The sequence below is a fragment of the Mesocricetus auratus genome, unplaced genomic scaffold (genome assembly GCF_017639785.1).
Source record: "Mesocricetus auratus isolate SY011 unplaced genomic scaffold, BCM_Maur_2.0 Super-Scaffold_100009, whole genome shotgun sequence".
In the NCBI taxonomy this organism is placed as follows: Eukaryota; Metazoa; Chordata; class Mammalia; order Rodentia; family Cricetidae; genus Mesocricetus; species Mesocricetus auratus.
This window is the reverse complement of record NW_024429193.1, coordinates 70,797,631-70,817,083: the sequence shown is the minus strand read 5'-3', so window position 1 is coordinate 70,817,083 and position 19,453 is coordinate 70,797,631. Positions and strand designations below refer to the sequence as shown.

The 19,453-nt window shown below is 43.2% G+C and overlaps 1 protein-coding gene across 3 annotated transcripts in view; it reads right to left on the bottom strand.

Annotated features, from left to right (window-relative positions):
* Positions 1 to 8,637: 8,637 nt before the first annotated feature.
* Positions 8,638 to 19,453, bottom strand: part of Arfip1 (ADP ribosylation factor interacting protein 1) — an 82,134-nt gene continuing 71,318 nt past the window's right edge. For all 3 annotated transcript variants that reach the window (XM_005080083.4, XM_005080085.4, XM_040752574.1), the window contains one exon: positions 8,638 to 10,438. In XM_005080083.4, the coding sequence (XP_005080140.2) occupies positions 10,283 to 10,438 (156 nt within the window). In that variant the 3' untranslated portion in view covers positions 8,638 to 10,282. The remainder of the gene's footprint in view (positions 10,439 to 19,453) is intronic.

Here is a 19,453-nt window from a genome sequence, read left to right as displayed (position 1 = left end):
ACACAAAGGTACGAGAAAGGACCAGTTGTTGACTTAGTAACTTGTTTAAAAAAAAAGTCCCTTTGTGCTCCTGGGAATTGAGTGTGTACTTCGTTTGGTGAAACAGCTCAGGAGACAATGCTTTAGCAGTAAGTCTCTGTTTTTAATAAGCAGGTTTAATAATCATACTTAGGCTAAGATAGTAAATAATAAGGCCAGCGCATAATAATCTGTGTTTTGTTTCAGCTTGTTTTTGGCAGTGTTCGGAATGGATTCCAAGGCACCACACAGCCTAGGTACTAAGCAGAGCTCTGATGCTTCTCACATGGACTCAGAAATAGCCAACCATTTTCTTGAGCAAGTAATGAGGGTGTTCTGATGCTGACACCATTGGCCGAGTTTAGCATGACGCTAGGTACGAAGAGGAGCCCCGCTCGTGTTTACATAGTTCTGTAGGCTAGGTCAAGATAAGGTTGGAAGGGAGTGGGCTCACCTCCCATCCTTTCTAACTTACTGGCTTCCTTCTGAAGAAAGGGGTCCTAAAATCGTGACAATCCGTGTCTTAGAATGGATGGATTTCCTAATATTCCTAAATCTCCTTTATGTAGAGTTTTGTGGGGACAATCAATTTCTGTGTGATAGCCATTAAACTGCGAATTAAAAGGCATTTGTACAATGGACAATGCTTGCAATTTCTCAGGTCTAGGCTACAGAAGAGTGCATAAGGTCACATTTATTATTTTATTTTCTTGAAATGTTACAGAGCTTCTAAGAAACCCATTCCTCAACACATTCCAGAACTTTGTGGAAGGCACAGGCAAATGAATGACCATGCTTCCTGTAGAGTGACTGATGTGTCTCATTATTCTGGGTGTCTTTTTTTACAAGAGAGAGAGGGCAGTGGATTCAGGGCAAGCATACCTACATGAGACATCCAATATTCAACACTATGACATAGAACTAGTTTTATATTTATGCTGGAAATGGCAACACACACACACACACACACACACACACACACACACACACACACACACCCCAGCAGCAGCACTAGGTCTAACCTAAAGAGGCTCATGGGAAACAGGGACCCCGGGATCTCCATGCTCATAGTTCAGCCTCTGTTGTTATGGAGAGGTGGGGTAGATGCATCTGAGCCAATCAGACAGCTGGAGCAGGGTTGGGCCCATAGGGAGAATGGAGCTGAGGAGATTCTGACTTACCTCACAGTTTTTATTAGCATCTAGAGCATAGACTTTAAACTTTTAATAAAAGTCACACACTTTTCGCTAAAGCTGTTGAGATCAACAAGGGCTTTTATTTAAAAATACTAGGTGTCTTTGGATGTGTCTTCTGTGATGAAACGCCAGTTTCTTCTGCATTGTGCTGCAGTAGACAACTTACCTTCCAGAACTGTTTGCAAGTTCCAGAGAGCCATTTGTATAGAGTCTAAGGTCTTCCTGAGTGACCTGGAAAAATCCATGCACCACAGTCTGCATTAATAATTCACACTTCAACATCCTTCTCAAAGATGGCAGCACTCACTCAGGCTGGCCTCTAGATGAAAGCTAAGTCAGACTGTAAACAGCCAATCTCCCTCAGAGTCTACAAGGCTCAGTTGGTTCTCCATGTCACCTGCCAGCTATACCCTAGTGCTGAGGGGAGCTAGACGGGCGGAGGGAGAGGAGAGACAGTCCGAGCAACACTGGAGGCCGGTGCTGTAGAGAGCTGTTACAACAGGGCATTATGTGACCACTCACACGGCAGACACAAGACCACCCGACACCAGTGGGCACAAATGGCCCAAGACAACTGCTAACTGCTCTATGCATTATTCTGATGACATTTCCATATTACTGCTGCTTGCTGTCACCAGGCATCTGACACCATGCCACACGAAACTCCTGTTAAAGACTAGGAAGGGAGTAAACCCTAGTACAGGAAAATCCCCATCTATTCCTGGAATACCCCACCATAAAACATCCAGAATCCTCCCCTCACTTAAAGTTTGCCCCTGAAGTGAGTTATCCAGACTCTCAGTGAACAGGGTGACTCCTCCGAGAAGCCCACACTCTCTTTGTGTGTACTTACACTCTAGTAAATTTACCAATATTTTTGTCTGGTCTCACTTCTGTATTCCTTCTCTGGTGATAAGAACCTGGGAACACTGGGAAGAAGCGTCGGTCTCCTCTGTCCCCGAGAGTTCCCCAGCTGCTGGTGACAGTGTCACTAACTAAAAGGCAGTCCAGCCTGCAAGCATTCTATATTGGATTGACTGGTAATAGGGGGTGGGTGTCAAGCCTGAAAACCTACAAAGAGAATATTGTTCTCCAAGGCTAATTGATGCAAGGTTTAGTTGGGCAGCATGGATGGGGTTGCACTCACAGATCATGCTGCTAACAGCAAAACACACCCCTCCCCTCAACATCCCCAATTACAGAACCGAAGACTTTCTATCTGGTTAGCTAGCTGCTTCCTTATTCAATCACAAACAGTATGTTCTCCGTATTGGTCTTTCTCTCCGTTCCCCACGACCACCCAGTGACACCAGTGGGCCTTCGGTCACTCAAGGCTAGAGGCCCAGGAATAGGAATCCTTTTTACTGAGAACACTGTGTTTTGACATGAAAGCTACACATGTTCACATTGGTTCTTGTCTTTCATGGGCCTCGGCAGTACAGAGGGAACTGTCTGACAGATGCAAGCTCTTTGAAGCAGGGTATAAAAACATGAAGGCAACAGTCAGGCATCATCACAGTTTATGGTGAACTGAAGAAACGTAGGCTTGCACAGGCCGGTTAACGTTTCAGAAGACAAGCTGGTGCTCGACTCGACGCCAAGGCAGCCCACAGGCGGACCGAAACACAACACTGGCCCCCTCTCTCACACAACTGGGGAAGGAGAGTGATGGGGACAGGTTTTGTTTTGTTTTTTCAAGTGGAACTCAAGAAAACCATAGGCAAAGAGGACTGAGGACCAAGGCATTTCACGTGGAATGTCTACTGTTTTAAAGTTACACCAAGAGAGAAGAGGGCTCCTGACTTCAATGGAAGGGAGACTAAGTGTGCCCTTGGGAAGACAGTTATCTCCACAGCTTGGGGCTAAACTGCTCCCACAAGTCCTGTGGAAGACTGCAAAGAGGACAACCTAGGAGGAAAATATTGTAATAATGAATGTCAGCAAATTGATAATCAATCATGAATGCTTCCTTAGTTGGGTGAACCCAATTCACTACCACTGAGCAGGAATTCACAGAAAAAAAAAAAAAAGGAGCTCAAAGAACTAAATGGGCAGAGTTCTTCTAGAATAAACCAAGGTCATTGTGGAGGTCACCGGCAAGGAAGTCTGAAGTGGCAAGGACTAAAGTGGCTTGTGTTGAAGGGAAAAAAAAAGACTTGTTTTCATTGCTCTGCTCATGGGCACAAATAGTGACTCTGAAGTCCTGAAAACCCAACGCAGCACAATAGCCTCCTATTATGCCACTGTGGTTTTGTCTTAAAGGACAAAGAGGCAAGTTAGGACCAGGACCTGCTGCGAAGTGTTAATGCTGCGCTCTCCTCTTCTTGTGAGTTTAGGCACCGTCTCAGGGCACCAAGATTTTTCTGTTGTCATAGTAGTAGGTGTTCATTTACAGTTTCTAATTTATCTTACAGCTGGCTTAGCAGGAGAAAAATACTAACCAAGAGTCATGTAGAAAATCCAGTCCTTATGAAAAAAAAAAAAAGAAAAGGCATTTAGATGATGGTGGGTGGTGATTCTGTTCTGGGGACAAACCCAGACAAGCCATGTTACCAAACCATACTAGCAGACCCTTGGATTGTCTTTTTAAAAGAGCCATGCACAGGAAACCTCAACAACGAACGGGAGTCCGTCCTCCAAGGGGAGCTGGCTGGCATCCGATTCAGCAATCATGTAGTCCTCTTCAGGGTGTTGGTGGGGTCAGATGATGAAGGCCATACCAGTCATTCAGCAAATACTCAGGACTGTTTAAACTCACACACTTACAGCTCCCGTGATAGGCGGTGATTCTATAGTAACCATTGCCATGGTTAGACCTCTGTGTTCAAACACTGCCTGGCTTCTGTGGCTCCTCTTATGAATATGAGCCAGCTAGGACATTTGGATCTGGGGTGTGTTCCCAGGCTTAGCAGGGAAAGGAGGACGGATGGAAGAGAAGACTGATGAGAATACACACATCTAGTGCTTCTCTTTACAGAGTTAGGCAGCTTTATTAGTTTGTTAGTGTGAATTAGGTAAAATCTAGCTACCTCAAAAAATGCCTTTTTTGATGAAAAATCAGTTTTAAGCAGTCAAATTATCACAACTAAAATTTAAGCAACTAGGATGTTAGTGTAGAAAAGCTCTATACTATATGCTTGCTCATGAGCAGAGAGCAGAAGGAATCATCTTAATTGAGCTAAAATAAAGTTAGTTTTGGGCCTATTTTCCTTGAACTTCCAAATAGCTAGTTAGAGATGAGCTAAGGAGAAACGAGGGGATACCTTGCTTAGGGAAAGTGTGTTTCCGTTCCTCGGTCTCATATCCTGGACACATTCTGCCCCTTAGCTTGATGCTGCTGTCATCTCTACTCTTCACATGCTGTGGGTTCTAGAATCTTTATGCATGGAGCAAGGAGTGTCATTGACTATATTAAAAAAAAAAACTCACTGCTATTGTAGTGGGAGAAAAGGAACACTTGGCAGAATCCTAGTGGTTTTTTTTTTTTTGGAACCAAATCACCATTTAAAAATTTGTGTTATGGAAATTTTAAGAAAAATTGATTAGTACTATTAAATCACATACATACCCATCTGTCTCACCAGCAGCATTTTGCCATATATAAGAAACCTTTTCCTGCTGTGCACAGATGCTCATGTCATTAAATCTAGCACGCAGGAGGCAGACACAGGTGATGTCTTCAGCTCCAGGCCAGCCAAGGATACATATGAGGCCAAACACCAAGGGGGGAAAAAGGAGCCTTTTCCTTCCTTTCTCCCACATTCAGTTATGCACCAACGTGCTGCAGCTAACCCTTTAAAAGCAACCTTACACAGCTCCTAAAAATGTTCTCCCCTACGGTGGCAGAGCTAAAATTTCCATGCGAAACCTCTCAGAGCACCAAACACACTCAACGCATTCAGCCGTTCTCCCGATGTTTCCCAGAGCTGCTTGTCTTTGTAAACAAAGGTAGACAGAACTGCACACATGTGTGCCTTTCTCAGGAGTTCAGTGTCTAGCCATAGTAAGTACATATTTCTCAAGGAAAGCTATAATTACCTGTCCCAAGCTCTAGGTACTTTTTTCATAAAAGGCAATCTAATGCGGAGTCAGAAATCATTTAGCGGGAGGATAAACGGAGAGTAGTGGGCTGTCTCCATAGCTCAGGCGGTAAGAGCATTTGCTGCCAAGCCCGATGCCTTGAGTTGGATTCCTGGAACCTACATGATGGAAGGACAGACTGACCCCTGCAAGTTGTCCGCTGCCCTCCACTCATGCTGTGGCACTGATGTGTCCACGCACAAAACATAAGTCAATGGACAAGAAGGTTTTCAGGTGAGGTAGCACGTATAGTTTTTCTTATTTTATTTCTTGTTCCAAACCCTTCACTATTTCACATCTTTTTCAGGAAGCTCGACGGGACCATCTGCCTCCTGTCCCCATCCCACAGCACACTGACCCCCATGTGAAACAAAGTGGCTTCCCCACACGGCGAGTCTGCAGTTCCTTCCGTGGCACCTTAGACACCAGAGCGCCAAGACAGCATGGAGATGACAGGACGTACTTTTCTGTTTCTGTCTACACTGGCCCACATTTCACTCTGACATGATTTACATACACTCATGTGCACAGCAAGCCAGAAGCAGAACGATAAGTCTGTTACAGAAAGCCAACTTTAAAACCAGCAAAAGTTTTTAACTGTGTGTGTGTGTGAGACAGAGAGGGATGTCTGACATCTTCCCCAGCAGCACCCCACCCACGCCTGTGAGAGGTTCTCTCACTGAGTCGCCTAGACTGGCTAGCCAGCCTGCTCCAGTGACCTTCCTGTCTCCATGCCTGGCTTTTATGTGGGAGCTGGGGATCCGAACCCGGAACCTCATGCTTGCACAGAGCGCTTTACCGACTAAGCATCTCCAGTCCCCTAAATGGTATCTTACTCCTTGTAGACCTTTCCTGTGGCTCAACAATTCATGGCTGAACCATAGTTGCCGAAAGATTGTTTGAACAGACTTAAGCACAAGTCTTTAACAGAAGGCTCTGTTTAGGACCAACTAGAAGTTTTAGGTGCTTTTAGTTTTCATGGACAGTTTCACAACCGGCACTCAAATTCCCAGCTTTGACAGCATATTAGCGAACTAACGCAGTGGTGTTAGGGTTCTCAGACTGGGTCTAATTTCCTTTCCCTGTGTGGACGGCCTCCACTTTCCATATCAGAGCTAACAACAGAGTAACAAATAGTTCTTCCTTATTATACACAACCCTGAAGAGCAGCCTCTGTTTCTAGAACACTTGACAGTTTATCATGAAGAACCACTTATTTAAGGAAACCTGCAGGGCAGGAAACCTTCAAGTGAGAACACAGAATTCAGTGAAAGTTGTTTGCATTTTCTGTTTTAATAACAGCTCCTATAACACTGTAGTAATAGTTAAGATGCATGGCCTTGGAAAAATTTTGAACTAATACAGAATTAAGAAAAAACAAAAAACAAACCAACAGCTCATTCACAACTGGAAAGCGCTGGGTCAACATAAAAAATGTGTGTAATTTTAAAAAAGGGCACCCAGAATTATTTATAGTTTGAGTGTATCAGTGTATGTTACATTTATGTGTGTGTGCATGTATGGGCAGGCCTGATGGGGGATGTCCTTCTGTAAGCTGTGAATATATGTTTCTCTTATTGGTTGGTAAATAAATGCTGATTGGTAAGTAGCCAGATGGGGCTCCAGACTAGGAGACTGCTGGGAAGAGGAAGGCAGAGAGTCATGAGGGAGATGCCATGTAGCCGCTGAAGGAGCATTACATGCTGGAGCATTACAGGTAAGCCAGCGCCTCGTGGCAAATATACAATTTAATAGAAATGGGTTAATAATTGAGAGCTAGCCAGTAAGAAGCCTAAGCCACTGGTCAAACAGTTTATAATTAATATAAGCCCCTGTGTGTTTATTTGGGACTGAAGGGCAGCAGGACCTGGTGAAACAGAAACTTCTGTCTTCACAGGCCTGTGTGGCAGTCAGAGAGAAACTTGCAGGAGTCTCCGCCCACTGTCTGAGCTGCAGGGCTGATCATCAGGAGTCATCAGCTGTGGCAGCAAGCGCCTTTCCCAGAGGAGCCATCCCCTCCGTCCTAGACTGCACTGTGTTAGAATGTTTGACTTTAAAAATTGCGGATTGGGGGCTGGAGAGATGACTCAGCTGCTAAAAACACTTGCTGCTCATGCTGAGGCCTTGGGCTTGGTTCCCAGCACCCAAGTGATGGCTCAGAATCATTCCCTACTCTAGTTCCGGGGGATGTCACGCCTGTTCCTGGAACAGGGGCTGGAGGGACGGCACAGCAGGTAAAGCACTGGACGCACAAGCCCAAGGCATCCTGCATCTGCAGCCTCAGCACTCAGCCTGAGATGGGGAGCATGGACGAGAGTCAGCCAGAAGCTCACTGGCTAGCCAGCCTGGAGCAGAGGCTAGCAACCAGCGTCTTCAGTGTGTGGCTAGCCAGCCTGGAGCAGGGGCTAGCAACCAGCGTCTTCAGTGTGTGGCTAGCCAGCCTGGAGCAGGGGCTAGCAACCAGCGTCTTCAGTGTGTGGCTAGCCAGCCTGGAGCAGGGGCTAGCAACCAGCGTCTTGTGTTTTCCTTGAATACTTTCTATTTTAATGTGAGAAAAGCCATGTCTCCACTGTCCCAAGGCACCACATCCTTAAATCCCTCAGATTTTGTTAACCCTTCATCTATTTTCTAAACAGCAGCTCCCTTTCCAATTGTAACACCCACAAAGTGACTCCTGCTGATTCAAGAATCATTTCACTTTCTACACTGTGGCTTAAACATATACTCAGTTCCCACATAAGCTCCCACAGGTGAAAAAGGGCACATTCACTCTCCAAAGCCAGCCAGCAATACAGAGCCATCTTTAAACCGTGTATGCACTCCAGGGGCCTGTCTTCTCTTCTAGCAACAGACCCTAAAGGCAACAAGTTGGCTAAGGACGTTCACACGGCCTTCTCCACACAGCCTGGCAACTAAGACACCAGTGATTCTCAGAAGATGGCCAGGGAGCCACCCCCTTCCACTTCTGAGCTTTTATTTCTCGCCTGCAGTCAGACACAGCCTTTGCAACAAAGTGAACGCACCACGGTCTACCACGAGGCTACACTTAATTCTTTTGCACAGGTGCCCACTATTCAGAAATCGCCATTATTTTTAACTTTGCTGAAAAAGTCATTGATCCATGAGTCTAATAATATTTAGCTCTTTTGCTACAATTGTTGTTGAACTGTGGTGGACACGTTCAGCTCCTGAGAGAGTCAGATTGAGAAAAAAGAATAACTTACAGAACATGACAAATTAAGTAATAGAAGCACCGTTTCTTTTTTAAGATCAGAAAAAAAGTACATTCTCTGAAGTTCCAAATAGTTACTTATTTAAAATTTATGAGATCAGGGCAACAAGACAATGCAGCAGAGACTTTAATAGGAATACAAAGTTCACACCAGAGGCACACTCTGGGGAATGTAAATAACCATCACACGTAGCTATTCTGCTGGAAGAATAAAATAAGGCTCTCTCAGAGTACAAATATACAGGAGGGAATGATTTAAAGTAGGTTCATGACTTATAATCACATTGCATTGTATTAAGCACTCAAAACAGGCATATTAATAAAAAAGCCAGCTAAAAGGCATTTGGACATATATAACACATTGTACAGTCTACAAAATTCACATACAACAGTAATTTTAAGTACTTCATTTCAACACATAGAAATGAACAGGTAAAATGATAGCTCTCCAAATACTCATTTATATGTGTGACAAAAGTCAAAGGAATATACATTTTAACAAGGAAACCCCACAGTGGACAGGCCACCTGCATATATAAGACCAACAGTGTTGCACAAATAAAACAGTACTGGCCTTTCCCTTCCTATGACCTCCACACTGTACAATCTTTTCATTATTCAAATGAGAAAAATTCTCCCATAGTTCCATTCTTCAAAAGGAATCAAGAGAAACCAAACCAAAGACTCCAAAGTTGGTTTCACCATCCACCACAAGTGTGGTTTTATGAGGACAAAGAATTCCAACATTTACTGTGCTCCTTTGCAAAGAACAGACTCATCCGACATTATCTGGAGGGGTTTCTTTATGGATTCTGTACAATGGTTGGACAAGAATCACTGCATCTGAGAAGGCACATATCTGTGATTTAAGGCTTAACTGGTACAGTCACACATGGAAGTCAACGAACATGGTCTGGAAATTCTCTTCTACCAAAATGGAATTTACCCCCAAACTGGTTTTCTAATCTACAAATTTCTACTCTATAGAAACCACTAAGAATTTCCATTCCTATGTCCACATGTAGAAAAAACAAAACAAAAAACCAAAATTACCCACCTCTCTTAAGCAGGTTTCATTATAAATCAAAATTGCTAACACAGCTGTCAAATTTATAAGTTTAAATATGTCATAGAAATTATGACAGTGTGATTACCAGGTCTTTAAAAACATCTAAACAAAATTATAGTGGTACAGATTAATTTTTAAAAGGTATCCACCACAGCCTATGAGCCAATCAATCACTCATTCCAGCTGCCCCTTCTGTGGATGCTGCAGGACGCCATATAACTTACTCTGCAAAATAGCTTTTTTCTTTAAGATAATACACGAACATGAACTTCTTAAAGATGTTGGATATATTCATATATAAAATATCTGACATTGATACAAATCATGTAAACCTCCCTTGGAAAATTATACCTGGTCCTCATTTCTAGGACCAAAAGCCTTGAATTTTTATCTTATCAGTGCAAATCTATATTAAATATTTCAAATTATAGAAATAGCCATCAACCCACACAATACAAAAAGGATTTCTCAAAAAAGAAAATTATTGTGTTTAGAATTATAGAATTATGTTACATAAAAAACCACCCACCTTCTCATCAAATTTAACAGCTCAATTGTTAGGGTATGAAAAGGGAAAAATAAAAGCTATCTGTGCAAGAGTTACTACAATGGTGGTCACCTCACCACTTCCCCAATAACTCTTACTGGTTTACAGCTCAACAATACACTCTTCTTTTCCAGGTGAATTTACTGTTCTTCAAGCCAAGACGGGGCATCCACCCCGGGGGTTTTCAACTTGACGTGGAACTGCTTAAGTGTCAGCTCCAGCTGCTTCTGATTCCCGGCGAAGTAGGCAGCAACAGCACTGTGGAAAAGGACCAGCTGGTTGCGCAGCACTTTAACCTGTGGACAGGGCGGAGTGAAGGCCATGCATTAGACCACAGTGAGATTTACTCCATCCCTAACTCAGTGTCACCAAACAAGTATTCTAATAATAAAGTTCACAAACACCAAGTACATGATGACTGTTGAGGTCACCAAGCTCTTAGTCCTTTTTTATTACTTTAAGGGGGCAGGTCATCTTAGGATGTTTTGTTTTTGCATTGCTGAGGAGCAAATCCAGGGACCTGTATTTGACTGAGGGAGTGCTCTACCAAGGAGTCAACAGTCAGCCCTGGCAATCATTTCCAAACAACATTATCGAGACTATTAACTAAAAGCACCATCATATTCCCTCTAGGGCTAAGTATATTTAAAACTATGTAAGATACAGAGAGGGAACATTATCATACATACTCTAGAACACCACCAGCTCCAGGTATGAACAGCATTAAGACTAAGTTTGGGTGGGAGTTGTGTACACCTCTAATCCCAGCACTCAGGAGGTGGATCTCTGTGAGTTCAAGGGCAGCCTGGTCTACAAAGAAAATTCCAGGACAGTCAGGGCTGCTATACAGAGAAACCCTGTCTCAAAGACAACAACAAAAAGACTAAGTGCGCACACACACACACCCCTTTTATGAAAATGAAAGGTAAACATGTAAAGAGCTTCATTACAGAACATATAAAGAATTCAGTAAGATGCTAACACCCCAGAGTCAATAGGCAAAAGATTGAATAGATATTTTATCAAGGAATCTCTGAGAGGCTAAATAAGTACATGAAAGGTGTCCTCTATCTTAAAGTTATCAGGAAAATCTACATTAATTCTACATTGTGACCCCACCACTAGTAAAGATGCAGAGTGACTAAACTCCTTTAGCCTGAGTTTGTGAAACTGAAAAGTTTGTCAGTTTCTTAACAGTTAAACATATGATTAACCTGTTACCTAACTAATCCACTCCCAGATACTTACCTGAGGGGATGAAAACCTAGGTGCACATAGTGACTTACACAGGGATGTTGAGGGTCAGGTTGGGTTAGAATTAGAGTCTGGGGCTGATTTACTTGTGATAGCTTCAAAGTAAAAACAACTCAATGTCAACCAATAGTAATTAGATGAATTGGGATATTCCCATAAAAAGGAGTAATGTTCAACAGAAGCGAGTAACTGATTACATGTAACATGGCTGAGTTGCAAGAACCCTGTGTTCTATGAAAGAAACTAGAAGAATGCGGGTTGCTTGGCTCCATTTATATAAACTTTACAAAGTGCAGTCAGCCTCTTCCTATGGCTTTCTCACTAGTAAAAACCAAGGGCTCAACTCTCCACCCTGCTCTGCTATTGAAAGTACTACGTGGCCTGTTTTTGCATTCCTATTTTGGATGATCCTTGAATTACACAGCAAATAAGAGGCTGGTGTATTCTGATTGTGAAAGTCCAAATTCTACAAGGAAGTTCTAACTGGTCACTTTACCGTTGTTTTGCCCACAAGTATTTCTTGACTTGAAATTTAACTCCTAATACTTTCAGTGAAAGAGAGCAGAGGAAGAGCATGGAATTTAATTCATGTGCTGAACCTGTAAAGTGCTGAACCAGTGGCACCAGAGAAAGGGAGCCACACACGTCGGCTTCTTTACCCAGCCTTGGAGGTGGCCGCCAGCAGACTGAACACAGGAGCCAGCTGCAGAAGATGGCGGCTCTCAGGGATGGTGCATCCGCTGCGCTGAAACCATCTCCATCCCACAGTGAAACTAATCCATGCAGCCATAGAAAGGGGCGCTTTTTTAGCACTGAACTCTAGTTGTGTTTTCACAACAAAACAACATGATACCCACAGCCCCAGAAACGGCCTCCAATACTGAGGGGGTTGATGTGCGGAGCCATCTAAAGAAAGCACTTGGGCTGTCCTCCCTGAAGACACCCACAACAGTTGGAGGCTTTGAAGCTGCAATGGAAAGGACACAAAGCAAAAGGCCTCAACTGTAAACAAGCACAGACTCCCATCCCACTGCTCACCACAGCCAGCTTTTCCTCCAGCACAGCTTTACTTTTACTTTTGTATGCCAAAACAGGGCATTTTTTTTCTGCCAACACTGAGTATTCTATTCTAACTTAGAAACATGTTTAGTTTTGGTAGTAGTGTCTTAAAACAAAGACACAAATTTAAATAAGAACCCTGATGGACTCAGTACCGCTGTATCTGGTATATTACAGACTATTGTGGTTATTAAAGAGAAAACTGGACTCTGAAAATAGCTCAGTGGGAGGAGTACTTGTTGTGCAAGCATAAAGAGATGCGTCCAAAACCTTAGACACCTATATTAAAGAAAAAAGGAAAGAAGGAAGGAAGGGAGGGAGGGAAGCATGTGCACATGGTTGTATGTACACCTATAACCCAATCCTGTGGGGAGTGAGACAGGAGATCACTGGGTTTTGCTACACCCAGCCTTGCTTCACACTCAGAGACCTTATCTTAAAGGAATAAGGAAGAGAGTATACAGCAGGAGACCCAAGGTCTTCCTTTGGCCTTTGCATGCGTGGGCAGGCCTGCCCACATGCACATCAATAAAAACCACTATCAAGTAAAAATAGTAATTAAGTACTATTAGAAAAGCAGTTGCTAAACAATTTTAAAATAATTAACTTTCCAAAATTTTACTACAGGCTCAACAACCCATTTGAAAACAAAAATCCCAATCCACATTTTAATTACTGATTATGACATCAGTATGTGTCATGTATGATCCAAATGCAGGGCTACTGAATGGTATAGGAAGTCACCTTCAGGCTACATGTATAAAGGTATACATGAAATTTAAGTAAATTCTATGTTTAGAACTGGGTTCCTTCACCATTGTGTGTGTGTGTGTGTGTGTGTGTGTGTGTGTGTGTGTGTGTGTGTGTGTAAATATTCCGAAGTACAAGAAAATCTGATATCCAAAATACTCTGGTGCAAGCAGATACTGGAAGACGGCACCCACATGGGACACTGGCCTTGTAATGACTGCACTATAACCATGTAACGAACTCTTAACACTACACAGAAATATTATTTTACATAATATTGTATTAAGTAAATGTATTAAATAAATTTTGTATTACTTTACTTAACCTGTTTCTTGGGGTGGGGATTGAGCACTGAGAATTGAACCCAGGACCTTATGGATTTTGATGCAAGTTCATTGGGTCATGTCTACAGCCCCTTGAAGAATCTTTCAAAGAAAAAGAAAGAAATACAAAAAACCAAAACGTCTCAGCTCATACAATCAAGAAATGCCTCAGGCTAGACCTCCTGAAGACAGGCTGGAGTGTGAGGAACTTGGAAAAGTCCCACTCCTGGATGGCTGCATGCTCTTTCACCCAGTGTCCACTGCCAGCACTCACCAGACAATAAGCCTTTAGAAACTTCTAAGCAAAAGTTTGAAACAAAACTGGCGGCAGAGCACTCTCAAGAAGAACAGGGAAACTGGGGCAAGGATCTAGCGTAAGGGTTGAAGCAAACAAAAGTAACTTTCTAAAATTATATGGATAATACACTATAAACATGTATGTGCATGTGTGTGTAGCTGTGCATGTAAAGGACCTAGCGTAAGGGTTGAAGCAAACAGAAAAGTAACTTTCTAAAATTATATGGATAATACAATATAAGCATGTATGTGCATGTGTGTGTAGCTGTGCATGTATGTTCATTTGTGTATATAACACGCATACACATACACTACTAGGGATGGAACCCACAGCCTGGGTAAGCCACTCTGTCCCTAAACTACACCCCAAGCCCCAAGGTTAAAGTTTTCATAGGTCCTTTTGTACATGTAAAGCAGAAAAAAAATAATTTCCTGAACTTATATCTTGAGAAAAAACTTAGTGGTTAAAAGGATAAATAAAACAAAAACAAGAACAAAGAGGCTAACTATTGCAGGCAGAAATGAGATGACAAGTTGAACAAACTTTTAAACTTAAGGTCAGAAAGAAGGTAATTTAAAATGAAATATACTAACCCACTGTGCACTCAATTACAAAGAACATTCAAGAAGACCTGGCAGGAACAAAGAAGATCAGATCTACACAAAGCCATCGCAGCGCCATCTGCCAAGGGACCCAGACATGCCATACAATACTTTAATTGTTAAAGGCCCAACAGCGACTCCTAAGGCAGAGACCAACCAGGCTTTCTTAAAGAGCATGCTCAGAGATGATGCCAACAAAGCATCCTGGGAAAGATGAGTGCATGAGATGACTCAAGTCCTACAGGTGAGCACTGTTCTGTAGACAGCAAGGCCGGGAGAACACAGGCCTTATGCACACTAGGCAGCTGCTCAGCCTATTAACTATGCCTCCAGCCCTACACATCCCCACTTCTTATTCAGAGAACCAATGGAACAATAGGTATCACCCAGCTAAAATAAGTTATTAGTCTTAATAAATATAGCCACATTGTGAGGCCCTTCAAAGTAATTACTGGCTCTGCCAATGAGTCTAGGAAATAGGAGTTACATTAAATATACCCAAACTCTGGGGCAAGAGACGAGCTTAAGCATATGCAGAAAGGGTGCAGCAGGTTATCCTTTTTTAAGATATGTCCAACTGCTGGGACACCAAATATTAGCTTCTTTCTCCACACCCCACAATTTCAAAATTGGTATTTTGTGTTTCCCTTGTCTGTCACTGATCTTTCCAGAAAGACACCAGAAGAATAAGCAGAGGAGCCCCCCTTGGCCCTCCACTAGGTTCCTGAAATATCTCATACCACTAAGTGTCATTAGTTCACATGCCTGCCAGGCCAAAGCAACTATGGGCAGAGAAGGAGAAATACCATCAGGACACGGGGATGGCACTGGGCAAGGAGAGAGAGCCAGGAGACAATACGATCAAGTGGTGGCAGAAGACACCATCCCAATTTCTGAGTCACTGGGATGAGGTTAGCAGATTGCAGATGAGCAGGTTGGATGAGGTTGGCAGATTGCAGATGAGCAGGTGGGATGAGGTTAGCAGGTTGAAGCTGAGTCTTGGGACATGGTGGGAGAAGGCCAATGGGGCACTACACAGTCAGAACACATCTCAAACAAGATCCTGAATGCAGATGTTTTCCTCCTCAGGCTTTAAAAAACGTCTACTGCCTTCTATACTCTGACTTACACTGTGAGAGCCCTTCCCTCAATCCTCCCTGTCTCCCCTTTGGCCTGTTCTGCTTTAGATGCGATCATACAGATTCCATCTCCCAAGGCTATTTTCCCATCTTCTCCCATTTTCTTTTAAGAGCTGTCTCCGGGTCAGCATTGTAACACTGTACTTAACTAAAAGCGGGGCTCTGGAGCTGGTTAAAAGGCTTGAATTCTAGTTTAGCTGAGACTTCAGGTCAGTCACTAAACCTATCTTGTCCTGACACAAAACAAGAATGGTGTGAGGAGATTTCTGAGTGCCTGTAAGAAAATGCCAAGCAACCAAGACAAGAGTCTTGTGACCGCAGTTTCTTCTAAACACACAGCTCTTATTGGATTATGCTTCCGTGCCCCTCCCAGGTGCAGTGAATGGGAACGAGTTACTTCAGATTAATCATTACACTGGCTGCTGTCATTTGTTTATAAGCCTCCATGGAAAACATGTTTGCCACATGCGGCTGGTCCACCGAGTGCAGTTTGCCTTTGGGATTTACACCTTACTCTGATGACTCTTCTTAACCCTCTGAGTACAAACTGTCAGATGCTCTAAATAAAGTTGGCCAGTGCATGAGAATTTAGTCCACTTCATTGATTAACTCCATTCTCCCTGCCTATAGAGCAGAAGACACTCTTTGAAACATCAAAATTGCAGATTACATAGATAGAAATATAATACACAAAATCCTTGTTAACAAGCGTCCTTCGTTTACAGACGGCTCACAGACTAGTGCCCAACGACTGGCTAAAAGCTTAGCACTTTACAGATTCATCCGTGCAGTATTTCTCTGAGGGCAAATTAAAATCAGCAGCAGTGACAACCCAACACAAAGTGCTTTAGCTATAGAAGGGCCTGGTGACACTCGTGGCAGGAGGGAAATGTGCAAGTTGTTACAGGAAATGAAGTCGCACCAGCCATCCACATGAGCACCGGAGCTCTTGAAGTTAATTTTCAGAAGGAGTTGGGGAGTTAGCAGCAGCCTGATAGAGGAGTTGGCAATCGCAGGCTTGAGAGCACTGGAATACAGAAGTCTAGAGAGACTGCAGCAACAGTTTCCCAGAAGCCATCCGGGAACAGAGTGCCGAGGATCCTTACTCCATTCCTGACCTCACATTCAGGGTTAGGGCTGTCCCTTCAGGTACTCCTGAATCCAGGGTGCGTTGGGGGTGTAGGCAGGTGTAAGGGAAGTTAACTCACTAGAGTCCTCTATCAGGTAACAGAGCTCACTGAGCTGGTGACAAATGGGGTCAAGAGTAGACAGACAGTCACCCAGCAAGCAGAAAGTCTTGTGCTTCCTGGCATTTAGCATTAGGCAATATAGAGAGCTAAGTGAAACAATGGTCCATTTACATTCACCATGATATTCACAAAACAGTTTTCTTGAATAGATTATAACATCATGGAAAACTAACTTTATGAAAATTATATTCTTTTGTTTGTTTGGTGTGGTCAAGATAGGGGTTCTCTGTGTAGCTTTGGAGCCTGTCCTGGAACTCACTCTGTAGACCAGGCTGGCCTCAAACTTACAGAGATCCACCTGCCTCTGTCTCCAGAGTGCTGGGATTAAAGACATGTAATATCACCGCCCAGCTCAAAAATTATATTCTTTAAAAAAATCCTGCAAGCAGTAATATTCTAATCTTATTAAGGAAGAAGGTTGGGGCAAAACTCATTGGTGAAGTGCTTGCCTAGAATGTATAGGGTTCACTGTTCAGTTCTACAAAAAAAAAAAAAAGAGAAAAATCAGGATTTTGTTCAAAAATTTTGTTGTTGTTGTATGAATCCTCTGTCTGCCTGTGTGCCTGCATGAGAGAAGAGGGCATCAGATCCCATTATAAATGGTTGTGAGCTACCACGTGGTTGCTGGGAATTGAATTCAGGACCTCTGAAAGCATGGCCAATTATCTTAAATGCTGAGCTATCTCTCCAGCTCCAGGAATTTAGGCTTAACCAGAATGCTTTTTAAGTTTAAGAACTAAAAAAACAAATCACCCCCATATCAAGTGACTTTTTGGTCACACACAACAAAGCACAGATTGAGTCATAACAGGAGTACACAGCCGGTATGAAAGTGCTAAGTCATAGCAAGATCCCAGAAAGCCACTCGGGAGGCAGAGGCAGGCAGATCTCTGTGAGTTCAAGGCCAGCCTGGTCTACAAAGTTACACAAAGAAACCCTGTCTCAAAAACCAAAACCAAACCAAACCAAAAAAAGATCCCAGAAAGCTTACAAGGAACAAAGTTAAACTCAAACACTGTTTCTGTCATGAGATTCTACTCTGAAATCTTCACTAGAGATAATGAGCCCAAGAGACAGTAAGGAATTACTAAGATGTAATCAAGGGCAATAGTGTCACAGTCCCACACAGGGGCCCCACTATCACACTGAGACACTGTGGCTCACTGTTGACCCAATTAACTCTCACACTGATCATGTAAACAACACAAATCACAAAACCTGGCAAGCCCACTCGGTAGATGCTCAAGGGTAGCAGTATCCGTAGATGTGGAGCTGAGGAGCCCACAGACACCAGCCACTTACAGAACAGGTAGAGTACAGCACCATGGTTAAGAAGCGCACACTTTTGCAAGTGGATCCTTTTTAATGTAGAAGGCTGGAACTGTTTCTTCTCTAACATACCCAACAGAAACCTGAAATTCCAACCCCTACCACACATGTAAGTTGGCCACTTCTAACCAAGGACTAGAAGACATACATGCCTACGCATTCCTAGCATTTCAGAGGCAGGAGGATAAAAAACTCAAGGTCACCTTCAACTATACTATGAGTTCAAGGCTAGCCAGCCCAGGCTACATGAGACACTGTCTCAAAAATCCAAACCCCAAACTCCCAATTCCCAAACCAACTAAACAAAAGCATATCCTCAGAAAACATCACTTTCTTGGAAATGTGAGCACACCTGACCAACCGAACTGTCAGCCTCATGTGCCTGCCTCAGCCACCACTCGCTGTCTTCCCGACCCATCTTCTACCAACGCTCTGTGTGGATCTGGGTGGGTGAGACTGGGCTAAGTCTAATGCCAAATCAACACAACTCACAGTTCATTGTCAACCACATGTGTCTGAGGCTTCAACTGTTGCTAGTACATACTAGGCAAACGTGTTCCTTAAACTTTGGCATAACCATCATTTTAAATTCAGAGGCTGGGCTGGAAGCAGGGACTGTGGTTTAGCAGCAAGACCCTGGCTTTGGATCCTAGCACTGTTGAAAAAAGTCAAACTAATTAAACAAGAATGTGGCATTCCCCTCAAAGGTATGTACAGTAGGCAAGGGATACTCAGTTTTCTAACTTTTCCAAGTCCTAAGTTCCAAAACGCTGCACTTCCTGCTGCCGCCTGGGCCTGTCAAGTCAGAGCCACAGCCACACAGGGGCTGCTTCCCACTGCGTGTGCTTACTCCATCAGACACCCTCCAGCTTCCATGCACTGTTTTCTTCTCTCCAGCCACCTTGTCCGGCCCTCTGAGTGCTTCTCTACAATTACATTCATAATCCACACATGAAGTACGGGGTAATGTGTTGGAAAATGTATTTAAGTATTAAGTATTAGGAAGAAATTCTTTCCAGTAATTGGGAGGCAGAGGCAGATGGATCTCTGAGTTTGAGGCTAGCCTTGTCTATGAAGAGAAACCCAGTCTCAACACACACACACACACATACACACACACACACACACACACACACACACACACACACACACACACACACAGAAAAAAAAAGAAAAATTATAGGACTAGCAAGAGAGTTCAGGGGCAGAGCACCGGCCTCACATGAATAGGAACAAAGAAATCACACCCAAAAATGTTGCCATTTTATGCAAAATACTGAGTATAAACAATACTGTTCTATCGACCT